The sequence below is a fragment of the Phocoena phocoena genome, chromosome 20 (assembly GCF_963924675.1).
Source record: "Phocoena phocoena chromosome 20, mPhoPho1.1, whole genome shotgun sequence".
NCBI classification, from domain to species: domain Eukaryota; kingdom Metazoa; phylum Chordata; class Mammalia; order Artiodactyla; family Phocoenidae; genus Phocoena; species Phocoena phocoena.
Genome location: NC_089238.1, coordinates 5,962,083 through 5,976,954, shown reverse-complemented (window position 1 = coordinate 5,976,954; position 14,872 = coordinate 5,962,083). Strand labels below are relative to the sequence as shown.

General features: G+C 51.9%; 1 protein-coding gene across 1 annotated transcript; it reads left to right on the top strand.

Moving 5' to 3' along the window:
* Nucleotides 1-8,257: 8,257 nt before the first annotated feature.
* On the top strand, nucleotides 8,258-14,577 carry LOC136140620 (myeloid cell surface antigen CD33-like). The gene is made up of 7 exons (XM_065898788.1): nucleotides 8,258-8,291; nucleotides 8,358-8,735; nucleotides 8,937-9,215; nucleotides 9,450-9,497; nucleotides 10,789-10,885; nucleotides 11,808-11,889; nucleotides 14,404-14,577. The coding sequence occupies exons 1-7, from the start codon at nucleotides 8,258-8,260 to the stop codon at nucleotides 14,575-14,577; spliced, it is 1,092 nt and encodes a 363-aa protein (XP_065754860.1).
* Nucleotides 14,578-14,872: the final 295 nt, after the last annotated feature.

Sequence of the window (14,872 nt, the reverse complement as noted above, 5' to 3'; positions counted from 1 at the left end):
ATAATTTAGAACAGTAATTAATCGACACTAAATGCTCACTCTAACATGCTTCAACCTTAACTGGACTACATCTGGCTAATCATACAAGTCTCAGATAACCTGTCACCTGATTCCAATAGCTGTTGGGTTTAATTAAGACTAGAAGTTGAGGAATTGTTACTGCCATCTGATGGCCACAACCTGATTTCTGCCTCTGAAAATCCCCAAAGGGGGGTGGTCTCAAACAGGCAAGAATGCCCTCCCTCATCCTCGTTTGGTGAACTGCGGTTTCGCAGTAGATTCTGTTCTGGCTTCTCTGCACTAGATGGGAGGTTGGTAAAAAGTAGCATTCCAGGAACTTCTGCAGAGAGAGAGGAGGGCTTTTCGTGGCTGCTACACAGGAAATTTTGTAACGGAACCTTACCGCACACTGATACAAACCTATGTCCTGCCTTCATACCAGACAAAATTTGCCCTTCCCACCACAGAATAAACAGTAGTCTGTGTGAATCAGGCATCTCCGGGCACACGCGTACAAGGTGCTCAGAGCATGTGGAAAGCAAGAGAGACAGTCGCACGTGTTAACCTTGAGTAAAGGAGGTGCTGCCCAAAGCAAAAGCCTCCATTAAAAAAAAAAGATTGATGTGGGATGCAAGCTCCAGAGCAGTTTTGCACTTTGAATTAGGCGGAGAGGAACAGCCTTCATCCGTGTACTCAAGCATTCTTTCATAGAAACCTGTAGTGAGCTGCTGTTTTGGACCACCTCTTCACGTGGGAAATTACAGAAGCAGAGGTTCGGGTTGTGGCCACCGGATGGTAGTAATGACCCCCCCACCCCCACCTTTTAAAACAAACAGATGTTGGGATTAGATGTGTGGTGATTCAGGGGAAAACCTAGAAGAGCGAGGGCTCTGCTCTTCCGCTGTTCCAGCTCCTATCACCGAAATGCTGGAATTGCCTACGACCCACCCCGCTAAACAGTGAGCGGTGAGGCCAGGTCTTAGTCCCAGCCCCTGGAGCACTGAATGTGTTCACTCTGTATTGCTAATTAAACGAAGGAGTGAAAATCTTCCTCCCTCAGCTCACTTGGGGTTCTTCTACACCCTTCTACCTTTAAAGCCAACGCGGGCCGCTCCAGAACTAATCCCCAGCAGGAATAATAGGCCAGCATGATGAGAAGTAGTGACTCATGCCTGCCCGGGAGTGCCTTGGTCCCTGGCGTGCAAAGCGGGTTCCAAAGGACAGGACATGGAGAGGCAGCCAGGAGACGGCGGAGCAGATCTTGCCTTTCCGAGTATCTTGGGTTGTCCGTTGCCCTCTCTGGACTTCAGTGTCTCTCTGAAAAACGAGTAAGTGAGGACCATCTCCCAAGACAGCCTAGCTCTGATGAGAGCAGGTCTAAGACTCCTCTTCTGCAAACACACACAATCTCTCCCTCTCTCTCTCTCTCTCTCTCTCTCTTTCTCTCTCTCTCCCTCCCTGCCCCTCCCTCTCTCCCCCTCCCCCCACACACACTTGTTTTCAGGACCTCCTCTTGGTCTTAGCACTCTTGGTTCCTTGAAAGAGGGGACCTAGACGCCAGAAAAGGGCTTGGCCCTTCCCATTCCAGAGCTGGAGCTGCCCCTACCGTGTGGGAATGAGTAAGTAGGATGGGGGCGGGGGGCTGAGGTCAAGCCTCTCACCCCCAGGGCCTCAGGCTGAGCATCTGGATTTCCAGCTGGAAGTGAATAAGTCCTTGATGATACAGGAGGGCTTGTGCATCCCTGTGTCCCGCGCCATCTCCTACCCTCGGGATGGCTGGAATGAATCCACACCTGCCTGTGGCTACTGGTTCCAGAAGAGGGACAAGCCTGGTAAGGATGTACCTGTGGCCACAACCCACCTGGACTAAATATTGCAGGTTGGGATTCAGGGGGTGATTCCAACTCCTTGGGGGACCCTGGGAAACATAGCTGTGCTTTCAGCATCCTGGAAACCAGGATGATGGCGAATGGGACATATTTCTTTCCGGTGGAGAGAGGAGATACAGAATATAATTACTAATGTGGCTTGCTTTCTTTGCATGTGACAGGTATGGAATTTCCTATGAAGAGGACAAGACGGAATGTGAGGACCCCATGGAACCTGAATGCTACAGACGGGATGGTGTCCCCCGCAGATTCATATGTTGAAGCCTTAACTCCCCAGCACTGACTTATTCAGAGAGTGCTTTTCCAAGATCATTGAGATTCAATAAAATCATAAGGGTGGAGTCCTAAGATTGATGGCCTTATAAGAAGAGGAAGAGAAAGAGCGATCTCCCTCTCCCCGCCACACTCCCTGCCACATGCATGCTATGAGGAAAGGCCCTGTGAAGACACAGCAGGAAGGCAGTTATCTGTAAACCAAGAAGGGAGCTCTCACTAGGAACCAAATTTGTTGACACTGCGATCTCGGACTTGCCAGCTTCCAGAACTGTGAGAAATAAATGTGTTTGTTCAAGTCACCTGGTTGGCGTTTTGTTACAGAAGCTGAGCTGACTAAGACAGGTTCCCAATCAGCAGTGGGATTATTCAAACGAGCCCATCAAATCCTCTCGCGGGAACCGGGGGTCAATTGTGGGCGCAGGTGTGGCCTCCAGCAGGAGTGGCAGGATGACAGAGTGTCACCCCAGGACGAAGGGAGGTGAGAAATAAAGCAAGACCTGAAGGCCAGCTGAGGGCACTGTGAAATGCCAGGTGTCACATGAGCAGCGAGAATGAGGGAAGAGGTGAGAAGAGCCCCCCGCCCCTGATCTACCCTCTGGGCGATTTGGCCTCTTCATTGACCCTGGGTCCACAGCAGGGTCCAAGAGCTGAGAATCTTCGTTATTGTCCCTTCAGAGTCCAGACCATGTCCAGTTGATCATTTGTGTCCAAAGCAACCTGCTGACAAAGCCTGTAACCCTGCTGCCCCAGCCCGTGTTTCCATCTTCAGGGTCTCCACCAGACGCTTGTAGATTTGTCTGTGTCTCCCCGGGGCGGGGGGGAGCATCAGGACATGTATAGAGTTGGCTGTGTCTCCTCTTTGCCTCCAGACTCATCACAGACCAGACGCTCACTCTGTGTTTGTTGAGTGAATAAATGAAGGAGTGGGTGAATGAATGGGTGAACTGCTTCCAACAGTTACCTAAGACCCTTACTCATCTGTTATGCCCCAGACACCCACACAGAACCACCAACACTCTGTTACCAAACCAAGCTTGGGTCTGCTTCCCCGACGCATAGCAAAGCCAATCCACTGATGTGGTGAAGGAAAGTACAGCATTTATCGCAGGGCACCAAGCAGGGAGAATGAGTAGTTTGTACTCAAATGACCTGAACTCCCCTCCCCAGTGGCTTTCAGAGAAGGTTTTTTTTTTTTTAATTTATTTTTGGCTGCATTGGGTCTTCATTGCTGCATGCGGGCTTTCTCTAGCTGTTACGAGTGAGGTTACTCTTCGTTGCAGTGCACAGGCTTCTCACTGTGGTGGCTTCTCTTGTTGTAGAGCATGGCCTCTAGGTGCCCGGGAGACAGTAGCTGTGGTGCGTGGGCTCTAGAGCGCAGGCTCAGTAGTTGTAGCACATGGGCTTAGTGGCTCCGCGGCATGTGGGATCTTCCCAGAGCAGGGCTCAAACCTGTGTCCCCTGCATTGGCAGGCAGATTCTTAGCCACTGCACCACCAGGGAAGTCCCTAAATGCATTATTTTCTATTGAGGAAAAATCAGATAAAATAATATTCACCATTTTAGCCAGTTTAAAACGTACACTAGTTGGCTTTGAGAACATTCACGATGTTATACAACCATCACCACTACCTAATTCCATCCATCTGATGTTTTCATCACCCCAAAGAGAAGCCTGGTACCCATGAAGTAGTCACTCCCCACACTCCCCTCCCCAGCCCCTGGCAACAACTGATCTGCTCTCCGTGTCTCTGGACCTGCCTGTAGTGGATACGTCATACAAGTGGAATGTTACAAAACAGTGGCCTTTTGCGTCCAGCTTCTTTCGCTAAACGTTTTCAAGCATCATCCGTAGAGCATGTATCAGTATCAAGTCCTTTTTGTCTGAATAACATTCCATTGCGTGGATGCACCAGCTTCTCTTCATCCAGTGAGCAGTGGATGGACATTTGGGTTGTTTCCACTTCTTGGCTATTACAATGCTGCTATGAACGTTGCTATACTTTTCCTTTTTTTTTTTTTGGATCATTGATTTCAGTTTTCTCGGGCATATACCTAGGAGTGAGATTTCTGGGTCAAATGGTCGTTTCTAATTTTAAATTTCTGAGGAAATGCCAGATGTTTTCCACACTGGCAGCACCATTTTACATTCCCACCAGCAATGTATGAGGGTTCCAATGTCTCGAGACCCTTGTCGACATTATTTTCCTTAAAAAAAAATTCGAGCCTGCTAGTGGGTGTGAAGAAATATCTCATCGTGTTTTGTTTTTTTTTTGTTTTTTTTTTGTTTTTTTTGCGGTACGCAAGCCTCTCACTGCTGCAGCTTTTCCCGTTGTGGAGCAGAGGCTCCGGACGCGCAGACCCAGCGGCCATGGCTCACGGGCCCGCCGCTCTGCGGCACGTGGGACCCTCCCGGACCGGGGCACGAACCCGCGTCCCCTGCATCGGCAGGCGGACTCTCAACCACTGCGCCACCAGCGAAGCCCTTGAATTGTTTCTTATATAGCTTTTATATAGGCTGGATATCACACACATATCGAATCTATCATAATTTGCAAATATTTCCTCCCATTAAATGGGTGGTTTTTTCACTTTCTCAGTCGATTGATGAGCCGGGTTTTTCATTTTCATGAAGTCCAACTTATGCATTTTTGTTTTCTGTTCAGCTGCTGGAAGGTAAGGGCATGGGGTGCGCTGATACCCCGGGCACATGGGGTTCGGCATCCGGTGGATGAGGGAAGCCTGGAAGACCAACGTCCAGAGTCCTCCTGGGAGCGGAAGGACACAGGATTGAGGTCCAGCAGATGATTCCATCCTGCTCCCACTTTCCTGCAGGGCAGTCGGGGCGCGTCGCAGCACAGGTGATTCTGACGGCCATCTGGGAAGCGGCTGTCAAGATCCCGCTACTCTTCTTGGTCCTCATCGCCCTCCTGTGAGCACCCCCAGGGAGAGGGGGGAGGGGATGGGTGGGGAGGGCAGGGCACAGGTGGCTGCACCCTGGAACCAGCGCTGGAGGGGGCGGGGGCGGGGCCGGCAGGAGGCTGACGGGAAGGGGGAATGGGGTGCGGAGCTTGGGGGCGGTGAGGAGTCCCCGGGGGCGGTGAGGAGTCCCCTGGGGCAGGGGCTCCTCCCCGCCCAGTGTCAGGGTTGAAGGTAGCCACTGTGCTCTAGAGAGTCTGTGGGGCCAGACCTGCCCTCTCCCACCTCAGTCATCCCCCCGCCCCTGAACAAGGAACAGGGTGAGTCTGCGGCCCGCGGCACCCGATCTGACCAGAGCCTGGTCTCTTCTCTGGCTCAAAGTGACGTCCCGCAGGAGGAGGGCAGCCAGGCCGGCAGGAGGCGTGTCAGATGCAAACGCCAGGCCTGCAGGGGGCGCGTCTATTGCAAACGCCATTCCAGGTTACCCCTCTGGTGAGTGATGTCGGCATCCTACCACCCAACATCCCACTGCACACCTGCCCCAGAATGTCCCCCAGGATTGCTCCACTCAGCATACCCAAAGTGGAGCTGCCATCTTCCTCCCCAAACCCACTTCTCTGCTGGGTTCCCTGTCACACTGATGACAAGGTAGCCCCCATCTCTAAGGCCAGAAGGAAGGACGGGGTTTGCCCCCTTTCATCCTGCTTCTCTTCTCCAGAATCCAGTAATCACTAAGTGCTGTCCATCCTTCCTCCTATGCACAGCTCGTCCTGCTGCCCGTCTCCTTCCCATCTTGACCCCAGTCGTTCCAGCAGCCTCATCTCTTCCCTGGGTCTCTGAACCCACCCACCTCCTGCCTCCATCTCCCTGGGAAACACAGGCCTCCGGACTGTTCGCAGAGACCGTTACCATCCACTTGCTGCACAGCAGGGACAGCTGTGTTTCCTCTCCACGGCCAGAGACCAAGGTGCACACACCACTGGCTGGATTTGCAGCCCTGGCGGGCTCTGCCCTGCTGGACTCTCCACCCAGATCCCTCCTCTCCCTGCATCTTCCCACATCTCCACACCCAGCCTGGCCAGACCTCTGTGACTCTGAGACTTTGTATGTGCAGTCCCTTCCCCTGAAACATCCTTCCCCCTCCATTCCTGCGTCTCTAAGTCCTGAGCATATCCTCAGGCTCAGTCTTAAATGTCACCGCGTGTGTGTGTGTGTGTGTGTGTGTGTGTGTGTGTGTGTGTGTTTCCTTGTCTGGTTTTGGGTGGAAGAGTGGCATACACTTAATTATAGACTATTCGGCAAGAACTATTGAACATGTACTCTGTGCCCCCTTGTTGGAGGTTCCCAGGGGGCAAGAGTGAGCACAGCATCAAAAATCTCTGTCATCGGGCTTCCCTGGTGGCGCAGTGGTTGAGAGTCCGCCTGCCGATGCAGGGGACACGGGTTCGTGCCCCAGTCCGGGAAGATCCCACGTGCCGCGGAGCGGCTGGGCCCGTGAGCCATGGCCGCTGAGCCTGCGCGTCCGGAGCCTGTGCTCCGCAACGGGAGAGGCCACAGCAGTGACGCGTACTGCAAAAAAAAAACAAACAGAAAAACAAAAAAAACAACTAAACATAGAGTTAGCATATGATCCAGCAATCCCACTGCTGGGCATATATCCGAAGAAACGTCTAATTCAAAAAGATACGTGCAGCCCGATGTCCATAGCGGCACTGTTCACAACAGCGAAGACATGGAAGCAACCTGAGTGTCCATCCACAGATAAAGGGATACAGATGTGAGATATATATATGAATATATATAATGGAACATCAGCTAGCCGTAAACGAATGAAATAATGCCATTTGCAGCAGCATGGATGGACCTAGAGATTATCATACTAAGTGAAGTAAGTCAGACAGAGACAAACATTATATAATATCACTTACAGGTGGAATCTAAAAAATAATACCAGTAAATTCATTTACAAAACAGAAACAGACTCACAGACATAGAAAACAAACTTATGGTTACCAAAGGGGAGAGGGATGCGGGAGGAATAAATTAGGAGTTTCGGACGAACACATACACACTACTATATATAAAATCGACACTCAACAAGGACAATGCACAGCACAGGGAAGTCTACTCAATATTCTGCAATAACCTATATTGGAAAAAAGTCTGAAAAAGAATAGATAGATGTATAGGTATAACGGAATCACCTTGCTGTACAACTGAAACTAACGCAACATTGTAAATCAACTCTACTCCAATACAAGATAAAAATGAAACTAAATTGAAAAATAAATAATTTGGAGGCCCGTTAAAAAAGGAAATTTCCTTGGCATGACATAGAACGTGTGCTCGCCCGTTTGTTTTACATGAAGATGCTACATGGTTTTTATTCTGAAAATGCCATTAAAAGTTTGTGAATCAACATAGTAGAAGTGAAAAAAACATCCCATGTCATATTTTTAGAAAATACCGAGTATGCTGCCGGACTCTCGGCAATCTCACCACTGATGCAGCTCTAAAGCCCAACACTGCTGCCTGTTTGGGGAGGAAGTGATGGGCCCGGGTGGGAGCATCTCCCGGGCAGGGACCAGGCCAGCCGTATCCCTTCTGGTCTCCAGGTCAGCAGCCCAAGATGCTCAGTGTTGGGGGAAGGAGTGAAGGCATGATTGGCTGCTGCCTTCACGTCACCCAGGAGCCCCTTCTTGTCTTCTGCCCCAGACGCTCACACAGACCCTAAAGAACCCTACATCTTGCAGGACCGACCACCCGAGGGTCCAGGTGAGGCTGGGACCCTCCAGGTCAAGAGAGGAGCTGAGCGGCTCCCTGGTGTAGACAGCGGCGCTCAGACGGGAGGACCTTAGGAGGCTCACCGTGTCCTACGCCTCCGTGTCCTGAGAGGCTCTGGTGCTGGAAGGACCCACCCGAGATGGGGGCCAGGACAGGGCTCTCCTCCTTGCCTCCTCCTCTCTGGGCAGGTCTCCGGGGTCTCTGGACCGAGGGGTATCCGTCCGCTCTGTGCGGAGGGGGGCCGAGCTCCGGCTCTGCAGTTCCTCTTTTGTGAACAGCTGGGTCTTGTGTTCCTCCCCGGCTTCCCGTGGGTCTCCCCGCAGCCTTACCTCCCTCTCTCCTGCCCCTTCTCTTTTCACACACAGAACGCCCAGAGGCCCTCCGTCTCAGAGATGCTGCCGCTGCTGCTGTCCCTGCTGTGGGCAGGTGGGTGGGCTGCGGGGAGAGGGGTGGGCAGGGCAGGGGCTGCAGCTGACCCTCGTTTCCCCGCAGGGTCCCTGGCTCAGGACAGCGAATACTGGCTGGAAGTGCAGGACTCCGTGACGGTGCAGGAGGGCCTGTGTGTCCGCGTGCCCTGCTTGTTCTCCTATCGCTGGAAAAAGAGCGACAAAACCGCCCCAGTTTTCGGCTACTGGTTCCGGGAAGGGGCCGATGAGAGGCTGGCTGCCCCTGCGGCCACAAACAACGCAGGACGTGAAGTTCAGGACGAGACCCAAGGCCGATTCCACCTCCTAGGGGACCATGGAAACGATTGCTCCCTGGACATCAGAGACGCCAGGAGGAGGGATCAAGGTTCATATTATTTTCATGTGGAAAGAGGAAAGACATTACGGAGTTATAAGTCTAACCTGCTCTCCTTGCATGTGACGGGTAAGGAGCGGGGTCCGGGAGAGGCCTCAGGGGAAGGACCTGGAGCCCCAGGGCAGGACTCGGATAGGACCCCCTCCTGGGAGGGATCGGGGGTAAAGCAAGTGGGGGGGTCAGAAAGAGGGACTGGACCAAAGCCTGAAGCTTATCTCAGGGCTGCACCTCTAACCCTCCTCCTGACCCCGTCTCCCCGCTCTTCATCAGCCCTGAACCACACACCCCACATCCTCACTCCTGCGACGCTGGAGGCGGGCCGCCCCGGGAACCTGACCTGCTCTGTGCCCTGGGCCTGTGAGCAGGGCACGCCCCCCATCTTCTCCTGGACGTCAGCCGCCCTCACCTCCCTGGGCCCCAGGACTCACCTGTCCTCAGTGCTCACCATCACCCCACAGCCCCAGGACAATGGCACCAATCTCACCTGTCAGGTGATGTTCCCCGCAAGCGGTGTGATCGTGGAGAGGACCATCCAGCTCAGTGTCACCTGTGAGCGCTGCGCCGTGATGCCTGGGGCGTGAGGGGATGGGGGCAGGTGGGCCAGGCCGGGGATGCTGGGTGTTGTCGCCTGGAGACCCGGCTGAGTAGGAGGGCCTAGAAGACAGAAGCCCTGTCCCTCTTGCATTTCTGTGGCTTCTGGGTGTGTGTGTGGGGGGGGGATGCCTACGCTTATATCACCCCAGTCCTCTCACTGAGGAAGGAAATCCTGTCTTCCTCTCTTAGGTGCTCCACAGAGCACAGGAAGTGGTGTGTGCTCTGGGGATGGCACAGGTAAGATGGAGCCCCCCCCCCCCATCCATGGGGCATTGACTGGAGTGGGTTCTCTTCCAGGTTGGGTCAGAGCTGCACTTTCAGAGCTCAAATGGTGCAGGTCGGGTGTGGTCCTGCATTTAGACACAAGAAGCCCCCATTAGGTCTCTTCCGGCAGTATCTTCCGACTGTGGTCTTGCCAAAGTGACCCACACCTCCCTCTCTGCCTCTTCTAAATATGATCTTTATCTTTCTCCGGTCACCGAAGGCCTTGCGGGCGGGCATTTTTTAAGTAGACTTTTATCTTTAGGAACCGATTTGGGTTCGTAGCAGAATTCGTCAGAAGGTAAAGAGACTTCCCTTGTCCCCGCTGCACTTTCCCAGACACGCACGGCCTCCCCCCAACAGCCTGCCCCACCAGAGGGTACCTGTTACAATCGATGGATCTCCACTGACACGTCATTTTCAACCAAAGTGCATGATTGACATTAGGGTTCCCTCTTGCTGTTGTACATTTCATGCGTTTGGACAAAGTATAATGAAATGTATCTGCCATTATAGTATCATACAGAATAGTTTCATTGTCCCAACATCTCTTTGGACCATTTTTGTGACTGTCAGCCCCTCAGCCCTCACCCTGAGCCCTCTCTGGAGCCCAGCGCTCCCCTCACTGCTGCATTCCCACTGGTCATAACATCTGGTCGCCCATCTGGGCAGAGCCCCATTAGGGCTGTCTCAGCAGTGCCCACCAATCTGTTGACAGGTGACGCCCAGACGCACATCCCTTGCCCCGGGTGTCGGGGTGCCACCAGGCAGGGCCAGGAGAGCTGTCTGGGCTTCCTGCTGCCACCTCCTTCTGAAGGCACAAAAGATCACCGTGGACCCTGAGTGACAGGGCCAATAGAGGCCAGGAGAGCAGATTTAGACCCCCTCCCTGGAACGAAGGAGAGACAAGGCCCTTCAGCATCCCACAGTGCTCTCTGTCTGTCTGTCTCTCTGGAATGTCCACGGGGCACAGAACCTCATGGCTCTGCTGTGGCCAGGTCTGGAGTCTTTTGCAGAGAGACCCTGGATGGAGAAATAGCTGACTCCACGAAGAGCTGAAGTTTGTTGAGAGTATGTGGGCTGGAGAGGAAGTGCGGCATAGACTGTCCTTTTGGACAAGGCTGAGGTCCTACAAACGGTGGGGGAACCTAGGGGCTGAACCCTCGGTGGGAAGGGAGGGGCACCCCTCTCTACCTGCTAAGGAGAGGAGGAGACTTATGTCTCCTCATCAAGATTGGAATTCTCCCCGAGTCTCTCTTGTATGCAGGAAAATTGGGGACCAGGGCAGGAGTGATTGAGGGGGCCCTTGGGGGAGCTTGTGTCACCATGCTGCTTGTTCTCTGCCTGTGCCTCGTCTTCTTCACGTGAGTTGGGTTGGCTGTGGGCCAGTGGAGGAGAAGAGGGGCCTGGAGGGGTTGTGCGGACCCAGAGCAAGGGTGGGGCGGTGCAGGGGTAGTGAGGATCCAGCTCGTAGACACCCAGCCAGACATGAGTGTGTTCCCAGCCCTGGTCCGAGATCCAGAAGCCGGGAGGGAGAAGGGACCTTGTTACAGTCTTGTTATAAAGGCTCCTGGGCTCCCTCTACCCTTTTAATTTTTATTTTTTATTGGAGTAGAGTTGATTTACAATGTTGCGTTAGTTTCTGGTGTACAGCAAAGTGAATAAGTTATGCATACGCATATATCCACTCTTTTGTAGATTCTATTCCCATATGTCATTACAAAGTAGTGAGCAGGGTTCCCTGTGCTATACAGTAGGTCCTTATTAGTTATCTGCTTTATTTGTAGCAGTGTGTATATGTCAATCCCAATCTCCCAATTTATCCCACCCCTTTTCCCCCTTGGTAACCATAAGTTTGTTTTCTGCGTCTGTGACTCTATTTCTGTTTTGTAAATAAGTCCATTTGTACCATTTTTTTAGATTCCACATATAAGCCATGACATTTGCCTTTCTCTGTCTGGCTTACTTCACTCAGTATGACAATCTCTAGGTCTATCCATGTCCCAGAAAATGGCATTATTTTGTTCTTTTTCATGGCTGAGTAATATTCCACTGTATATATGTGCCACATCTTCTTTATCCATTCCTCTGTCGATGGACATTTAGGTTGCTTCCACGTCCAGGCCATTGTAAATGTGCTGCTATGAACATTGGGGTGCATGTATCTTTTCAAATTATGGTTTTTTCTGAATATGTTGGGCTCACCCTACTCTTGACCTGCCTTAGTCACTCACTCCAGCCTCAAAAGAGACACCCTGTGTCACAGACCCTAGTGTCTCCCAACAGAGCGAAGACCTACAGGAAGAAAGCAGCCAGGACTGCAGTGGGTATGGAGGACATCCACCCTGCCATAGGACCAACTTCCCCGGTGAGTGACACGGGCATCCCGGCAATGCAGCGTGCCCTGCAGATCTCCCGGGGTGGCCCACAGCCATGCTCCATTCAGCATGTCCAGAAATGAGCTCTTCCCCTTCCTGCTTTTTTGAAAATGTAGGATTTATTATGATTCCTCTGTGTGAGGCCAACAGATCAGGAGACGATTGTCACAAAAAAGACAGGTAGTACAGTTCCCAAGAGGAGGGGGCATGCCACACCCTGCAGGGCCATGAGAGGCAGCACAAGGGTCTGTCAAGAGGCAGAGGGAGTGAGGAGGAAACCTGGGCAAGAGATTTTGTGGTTTATGTCGGAAGGAACAGGCAGGGTAAGCAGACTGAGGACTGTCTAGTTTGAATGGTTTCAGAATGCTCTGGGGTGTAGGGGTTGTCTCTGGTTTTCTGGTACCTGGCCCCGGGGCGATGAGAGCAGGATAATGGTCCAGAGAGTAAGAGTTTGATAAAGGAAGTGGTTTGGGCTGATCGGTTTGCAATATGAAGGGCAGGCTTGCAGGCAGACCCCTTAGAATCTCTAGAACTTGACTAGCACTGGCAGGGGCAATCCCTCGAGGGTTAACAAAGCCCCAGTTGTCAAAACATCAGAAACACATGGTGAATACATCCCTAAATATACTCCTGCTGGGTTCTCCAATTCATCCCTGGTACTCTTGTTCCTGACTCCCAAACAGAGATCTATCCCTTTCCCCCATCACCTCTTCCTGCACTGATATACTGCAAAGCACGTCTGTGTTTCTTCTAAATACAGCTTGATACAAACGCTCCCTTTGAGCTGAGCTCCCCACTTAGTTCTTATCCTGCTGAAGCCTCCCCACCTTCCCCCAAACATCTGCATTGCCTGCGTCTGCATTGCCTGCATCTGTAGTAGACAGTCGTCCCATCCTGCCCAAGTGTGAAATGCACTATTTCTCCAGTGCCTAGCAACTTGATTGACATTTAGGGCGGGAAAACCAGAGTCAGCTTTAACGCTGCGCTTCTTCCAAACAGGCTTGCTCAAGCAAAGTAAGATTTCTGCCCCTCAGAATCATTGCCCATCTGCCCCCTTCTCCTCACGTGTCTGTATCAACCAGCCCTACTCATGCTTATCCTCTGATCCCTGACTTTCATTCATTTCTTGAGCTATGACTAATACGGCCATCACCGAGGTTTCTGAGCGAATCCATCACCCATGCCTTCACTTATTCCTTCAGCAACTATCTCCCACTTGTTGATTGTTCTGAGAACTTGGGTAATGTCTGTGTTTTTACGGAGACACATGTTACGAGTGGAAAATGTCCCTTGCTGTCAAGGACTTACATTTACTGAGGGGAGTGGGGCGGTTGTGGTGAAAGCAAGGAACAGGTAAGTAGGGAAAATATACAGGAAATGAGAGCTATGGAGGGAAATGCAATGGGAGGGACAGTTCTGGGGGTGGGAGTCTTTGAGAAAACACCTGCAGGAAGGGAAGGAACACAGTGTGAGCCCCTGAAAGAGAGTCGTTGAAGGGCTCTAAACAGAGGGAGCCACAAGTGCTGGGCTCAGAGGTTGGGACAAACCTGACGCATTGGAGAGATGCATCACTTAATCCTGATGAAGCCTCCATAAAAATCCCAATAGGATGGGGTACAGGGAGCTTCTGGCTGGTGAACAAGTGGAGGTGCTGGGAGAGTGATGTGTCTTGAGAGGGGATGGAAACCCTGCCCCCCTTCCCACATGCCTTGCCCTGTGTATCTCTTCATCGGACTTTTCCTGCCTTCCTAAGCTATATCCTTTTATAATAAACTAGTAATCTAGTAAGTAAATGGTTTTCCTGAGTTCTGTGAGCCACTCTAGCAAATTAATCAAACCTGAGGAGGAGGTCATAGGAACCTCTGATTTCTAGCCAGCTGGTCAGAAGCACAGGTGACAACCTGGACTTGTGATGGACATGTGAAGTGGAGGGGGGAGGCAGTCTCATGGGATTGAGCCCTTAACCAGTGGGATCTGACACTATCTCCAGGCAGATAGTATCAGAGTTGAGTTACGTTGTAGGACACCCAGCTGGCGTGGGAGAATTCCTCGGTGTGGGTGTACAAAGAACCCACACATCTGGTGTCAGAAGCGTTGCGAGTGTGGTAAGAGTAAAGGAGAGACACACAGGAAAAGTGAGTTTTTCCATAAACGCCCTCCTGTTGATGGAAAACCTCAGGAAACCTCAGAGGGCCAGGAGTTGAGTTTGTGATAGATGTGTGACCCTGGGAAGAACCTACCCTCTCTGAGACTTCGTTTCTCTCCCTGTAACATAGTAATATTTTCTCCATAGGTCTGTGTGGGTGCTCAGTAGAACTGGAAAACAATCTATAGCATTATATTTGTTGGATGACGGAATAAATGGCACCTTCAGAAACGTTTGGTAACAGAATGGAAGAATGAATAGACGCTCTGTCCCAGAGTCAAATTCACTTCCTGGACCCTCTCTCCCTTCTCCCCCCGAAACTACCTTGACCTGACCCCTTCCTTTGCTCTCCATCCAGGATCACCGGCAAGAGTCCAAGTTAGAGGATCCTCCTTACCCCACGAGCTCGGCAGGGGCCACCCCCACCTTGGGGATGGAGGAGGAGCTGCATTACGCCTCCCTCAGCTTCCATGGGATGCACCATCCTGAGGAGAGCACCCACTCAGAACACGCGGAGAACAGGACCAAGTGAGGAACCGAACGCGGCCTCAGCCTCAGCCAGAACGTCCATTTCCTCCACAGGAAGGGGGACCCACAGGCTAATCCTTAGAGACTTAACATCCCCATAGGTGATGGGTTTATGAACTACTGTTAGTGACTTTCCTGCTATATTGGAACTATCTTAGGCTTTGTGTTCAGAGAGACCTGGCATCAAATCCACGCTTTTTCATTCATTGAGAGTATGATAGCATGCGTGACACCGTTCCCCTCCATGTCTTGGTTTTCTGCTTTGGAGAAATGGATGTGAGAGGCCCGGCAACACGAGG

Bases quoted from the DNA above. Each gene is read 5' to 3' on its own strand.
- LOC136140620 (XM_065898788.1), top strand. From the start codon at position 8,258: ATGCTGCCGCTGCTGCTGTCCCTGCTGTGGGCAG. The intron at 8,736-8,936 runs GTAAGGAGCGGG...GCTCTTCATCAG, and splicing joins GCTCTCCTTGCATGTGACGG to CCCTGAACCACACACCCCAC. The intron at 9,498-10,788 runs GTAAGATGGAGC...TCTTGTATGCAG, and splicing joins GTGCTCTGGGGATGGCACAG to GAAAATTGGGGACCAGGGCA.